Source organism: Schistocerca americana, chromosome 9 (genome assembly GCF_021461395.2).
Source record: "Schistocerca americana isolate TAMUIC-IGC-003095 chromosome 9, iqSchAmer2.1, whole genome shotgun sequence".
NCBI lineage: Eukaryota > Metazoa > Arthropoda > Insecta > Orthoptera > Acrididae > Schistocerca > Schistocerca americana.
This window is the reverse complement of record NC_060127.1, coordinates 175,444,983-175,450,700: the sequence shown is the minus strand read 5'-3', so window position 1 is coordinate 175,450,700 and position 5,718 is coordinate 175,444,983. Positions and strand designations below refer to the sequence as shown.

Genomic DNA, 5,718 nt, shown 5'->3' with positions numbered 1-5,718 from the left:
GTCCATAAGTAAAAATTATCAATATACCATAATATTACGCGCAACTGAGGAAGACAGGACTAAAAAAGTTGAAGATGTAATATTGCTATCTGCTGTAGTCCTCTGCTCCTACGTGACAAAACTTCTGTTTGCGGCTTCACCTTGTGTGGTTACTTACTGTTTTAAAAGTAGTTAGTGTCATTGTGTCGGACAGTATATTATTCTTTCAGTAACAGTTAGTATGATTGTGTTGGACAACACATTATTTTTTCAGTAACAAGTTTGAAAAGCACACTATGTGGATAAAGGCGTTAGAGCAATGAAAGGAAATATATACAAAGATTCAATAAAAAAATATATATTTATTCAGTCATAGAACAACACACTGATTGATTTTTAATACAAAAAAAGTGGAAAATGTCTAAAATACAGAAGAATTTGATTGTGCTAAGAAAAGGTAAACATATGAGAATAGCGTGGAGATGACATGATCACACATAATGAGTACATGTAATAATGGGGCTAAGGAAACAGCCACAAGAATTGACATTCGTTATCCGTAATTGGTATCACAGCACGATTTTAGTAAAAGAAAGCTGCTTCCATCTGTTTCTGAGATCTGAAGCCCTTTCCTACGACCGACTGTCAATTCTCTCTGTCACTGTTTGTGAAGGATGGGATCGGGCCAATGGAGACTACTGAGTTGCTTTGATACTGCAGGTGGTTCGATGGTGATGGGGAGGATGAAGTGGAACAACCTGGATGACCCACAACTGTTAGAGTGCTGCTTGGCTGGCACCTTACCACACCTTAGCATGGCTGCTGTAGCCACCACCATATCCGTAGCCACCGGACAGGCCGCTCGATAGGCTTCCACCGCTGATGCTGCTACCGATGCCAGAGGAGATTACCCCTCCAGATCCGTAGCCACCACCGTATCCACCGCCGTAGCCGTAAGAGCCTCCGTATCCACCACCGTATCCACCGCCGTAGCCGTAAGAGCCTCCATATCCACCGCCGTATCCACCACCCAGGGAACTACCGGACGAGATGATTCCACCGGAGATGCCAGATGATACAGCTCCACCGATGAGGCCAGCAGATCCTATTCCAGAACCACCGGCGAAGGATCCTCCAGAAGCAATTCCACTTCCGAGGCCAACAGAGGAGACTCCAGTCGATACAGGGACTGGGACTGGTACAGGTCGCGGTTCAGGGACAGTCACAGGGTACGGCTGAGGGACACCGACTGGAACTGGGTGCGGCACTCGCACGGGGTACGGCTGGGGCACAGGGACAGGGACGGGGCGTGAGATGGGGACTGGAACTGGACGGCTCACTGGAACGGGGACTGGTCGGCTGACTGGAACGGGGACTGGGTGGGGCACGTGGACGGGGTACGGCTGGGGGACAGGTACAGGATGGCTGACTGGAACTGGAACGGGCTGGGGAACAGGGACTGGGCGATCTACTGGAACAGGCACGGGCTGGGGTTCAGGAACTGCAACGGTCTGGACGACCGTCTGGGTCGGAGCGACTGCTACAGCCCCCACACCTGACCCGATGCCGATTCCGGCACCACCGATGCCACTTCCAAGGGAACCGATGCCTGCCCCACCTGATGCAAGACCAATGGACCCTCCGCCGATCCCACCAGCACCTCCACTGAGGCCAATGCCGCCAGAGCTCAATCCGATACTGCCTGAGCCGAGGCCGATACCACCACCGTATCCGTATCCGCCGCTGATTCCTCCGTATCCGCCGCTGATTCCTCCGTATCCGCCGCTGATTCCTCCGTAGCCACCGCTGATTCCTCCGTAGCCACCGCTGATTCCTCCGTAGCCGCTACTGATTCCGCCACCGTAGCCGTAGCTGCCTCCGTAACCGCCGCCGAGGGCTCCACCGTAGCCGTAGCCTCCGCCGATGCCGCCTACCCCGATACCGCCCAGACCGAGTCCTCCGTAAAGAATACCACGCTTGTCCTTCTTTGGGGTGTCCTTCTTTGCAGCATCCTCAGCTATGACCGATGCCAGAAGCACGGCTGTGAGGTACACCTACAACCAAAAAGGAAACAGTGTCATGCAACATGTCGAATGAAACCTGTCATTGCCATCCTTAAACGAAGCCACAGTTCCGCAGAGGCTACATATTATTTGAATAATATACGTTATACGCCACTATTGGCCAATTTCAATGCAAGAAAAAAAAAGTTTCAAATGGCTCTGAGCGCTATGGGACTGAACTTCTGGGGTCATCAGTCCCCTAGAACTTAGAAGTAATTAAACCTAAATAACCTAAGGACATCACACACATCCATGCCCGAGGCAGGATTCCAACCTGCGACCGTAGCGGTCGCGCTGTTCCAGACTGTAGCGCCTAGAAACCGCTCGGCCACTCCGGCCGGCTTAATGGAAGATTCACTTCAAAGTGCACATGTACACATTTTCCTTACATTAACTTTTGGAAGATCGTACATGAAGTCAAAAATAAGAGAAAATACTATGACGTATTCCAAATGCGGCACTAATTTAACTGAATATAAGTTTCCAGAATGAGATTTTCACTCTGCTGCGGAGTTTGCGCTGATATGAAACTTCCTGGCAGATTAAAACATTGTGCCGAAGCGAGATTCGAACTCGGAACCTTTGCCTTTCACGGGCAAGTGCTCTACCAACTGAGCTACCGAAGCACGACTCACGCCCCCTCCTCACAGCTGTACTTCTGCCAGTAGGTCCCGAGTTTTAATCTGCCAGGATGTTTGAATATAAGTTGTGTTACAAAACACAGTGTCATTGCCAGTCTGAACACACAGGTGCGCATGGTACACAGATCGTTTGGAAATAGGTGTGAACATGTAACCTCGTATTGTGTTCAGCAGTGTGGTTTATACTCAGATAGATAATTTACTTAGGACACGCATCTTGATTTTCTGTTTAATTTTGACTTAGTCTGCGTTTTATAAGTAGGATTTGTACAATCACATATACATGGACATTTGTACAGGTTAATTATGCTAAATTTTTGAAACCCGGCGAGTAAAGTGTCTTATTCGAAGAATATGTTTGATGGCTATTTTAATTGAAGCATAGGGAAACCCATTTACATTACCCCACTGTTCTGTGAGTTATTAGCTTTCCAAGTTACTCCTTACTTTATTGTTAATATACGCATTACGAAGATTCTAACTGTATCATGCATTTAATTTTGTTGTCTCATATCTGAGAGCTCATTCCCGATTTATTCGAAGCGTTATTGGCTTAGAAGAGTTTCGTAGATCAAGTCCCATTACGACGTAAGATGGTTTCAATAACTATAAGAAGACGCAATTATAACCAGCTTTGTTGAGCACAAAACATGGGTGGCGGGGGAAGTTAAAAATGAGGTGATTAGAAGCTTTGAAACTTCATATTACAGGAGATTGTTTAAGAACCAATGAGTTGATCTATCTACGAATGAAGAAGTCTTGTACGATTATACGAGAAGAAATTACTTCCAAAAAATTAGGAAATGAACATGGAAAATGTTCGAGCAAATATTACGACACGAGTGAACGCTCGATTGCACTGATTAGTGAAAAGACAATGAGATTCATAAAGATGGAATTGTCTCTGTATCGGTCATCTGACACGAAAAGAAGGTGAGTATGTAGATACTGTACTCAATGCTTTCATTCCTGTTATATTTAGCATTTACTTAACCCATGTTACCCATTTCACTTTCCTAGAGATATCGGGTTTTAAATCACGGCTGTGAAAGGTCGAAAGGGGCTATAAAGACAGTTAGGACCATTAAGGAAATCTCAGTTGGCCCATTATGGACAGGGGACATCGTCTGGTCCCAGTGTAACTTTAGAACTTATTTTATTTTATTTTGAAGGCTATCAGTTTCAGCATTTCATTATTCCGTCTTCAGCCCCATGTGAATCTCTTCAAATACACGAAAATGTCATGTTCAGTCATAAATCACTAGATGTCGTGACTTTAACTGATACATCAGGATGCCATCAAGTATTCGAATGAAGCACTAGTGAAGCGCTATTGAATCCACGCAGCCAGTGACTTATGGCTGTGCAAGGCATTTTCGTTTATTTGGAGAGATTCATGTAGGCCTGAAGATAGCATAATGAACTGCTGAAATTGGTAGCCTTGAAAATAAAATAAAATAGCATCTTCAGTTGCACGGCTGTTGGCGGATTTCACTGACACTGACAACTGAAGATATCGTTCAAATGAAAAGTTTCCGTTGGTTATACTGTGTTCAGCATCAAGGATTTCTCTCATATTGTTCTCACTATAACTACAACGCCTCGTGGCGCTCAGTTTGGTGGAAGAATTTCGATTTAACATCGCTTCAGCTGCCTACTTGTCAGTTTCGTAGGCTCTTTATTCAAGCAGCTCCTGATTTAGCACCGCGAGGGTGACCGCACTTGTTCCAGACTTCCCTTATTGTATACAGATTCGAGATGCCCACCGGGAATGGAAACCATTATCTCCGCATCAGTAGCTAGACAATTTTTTTTAAATTAGCGTGTGAGAGAGTGGGAGGCGGGTTAATTTGCCCTTTACACCCCTTATAAAGTAACCTCTTACTCGTAAATATCATCTTCATCGACATAGACTTCTTCACCAATTCTTCCTGTCATTATCGGATTATTAGTAATTTCCCAGAATTTTTAAAATAAACTATGAGTGAACTGTTGTTAATTTTTTAAGTTTTCTCTCCCGATATGATGTCGCAAATTTTTTGTGACTTCTTCCGTTCTTAATATTTTAAAGAAAATGGAGCTTTGTGCTTCACTGATGCCTGACTTCGTAAAATTCTACCAGGCTAGGGACGGAAGCATTCTGTTATACAACTGATGTCCGACGACAACAGCGAGAAATTACCAAATGAACCAGATGGGGCACGTCTACCACACTGCACCATCCAGTAGGCCTTGCCACATGGTAGCAGGTACATTATTCTCTCAACAATGCTGTGCCAGTCCCTTTTTACCGTGTGCTTGTTACACATTTCTGTTGGGATTGTTATGGACACAGCACTGATCGGGTTTTCCATTTTCTACAATAATACAACTTTTCAAAGCATTGTATATTTTAGGAATAAAATTGTCCGTTTCCTTTTTTTGAAAACAATGTTTCATTGAAAAACCGAAAATTTTTTGCGCTGTTGCTATAACTAATTGCTATTTCGGTTTTTTACTTGGTTACTCTAAAAAATGAAAAACGCTTGTTATTTCGAAAAATAACGGCTGTTCACAACTAAAACAGGGCATCAGTTTGAACTGGTCGGTTTCTTACATCCCTACAGTACTAAGAGACCGCGCGAACGTCGTGGCGTTGCTCAGTTTCACTCCTACAGCTGACACTTCCAGAGTTTCGTTGGTCCGTGTACTGATCCGTGAGGGACGTCGCAAACTTACCAGCGCAGTCGTCCTCATGTTGCTTGCGTGCTGTGGATGCTGCGAGAGGAGGCGACTGATGCCGTCTCAGACGCGACCCCCGCTATATATACCCAAGAACACGTGCTGCCGCCAGACCAGCTGTCGGGTCGCGTCCCTGGAGAAAGGGAAGAGTTGGCCAGCCGCAGCCCACTCGGGCCAGAACAGCCCCGCCCGGTCCCCCTACGGTCGCTACCGGAACTGCACGAGATGCGCGCCAAACTGGATGCGCCGGGCTGCCCGGCACTCGGCAAGAAGGTCACCCGGGCGACGCAGGCACCGGTTGGGGTCTAGGGGCA

The 5,718-nt window shown here is 45.9% G+C and overlaps 1 protein-coding gene across 1 annotated transcript; it reads right to left on the bottom strand.

The window, feature by feature from the left end:
- Positions 1-779: 779 nt before the first annotated feature.
- Positions 780-5,419, bottom strand: LOC124550790 (glycine-rich cell wall structural protein-like). Its single transcript, XM_047125514.1, has 2 exons — positions 5,402-5,419; positions 780-2,033 (listed from the first exon to the last, which is right to left on the bottom strand). Exons 1-2 carry the CDS (start codon positions 5,417-5,419, stop codon positions 780-782), a joined length of 1,272 nt encoding a protein of 423 aa, XP_046981470.1.
- Between the last annotated feature and the right edge of the window lie 299 nt (positions 5,420-5,718).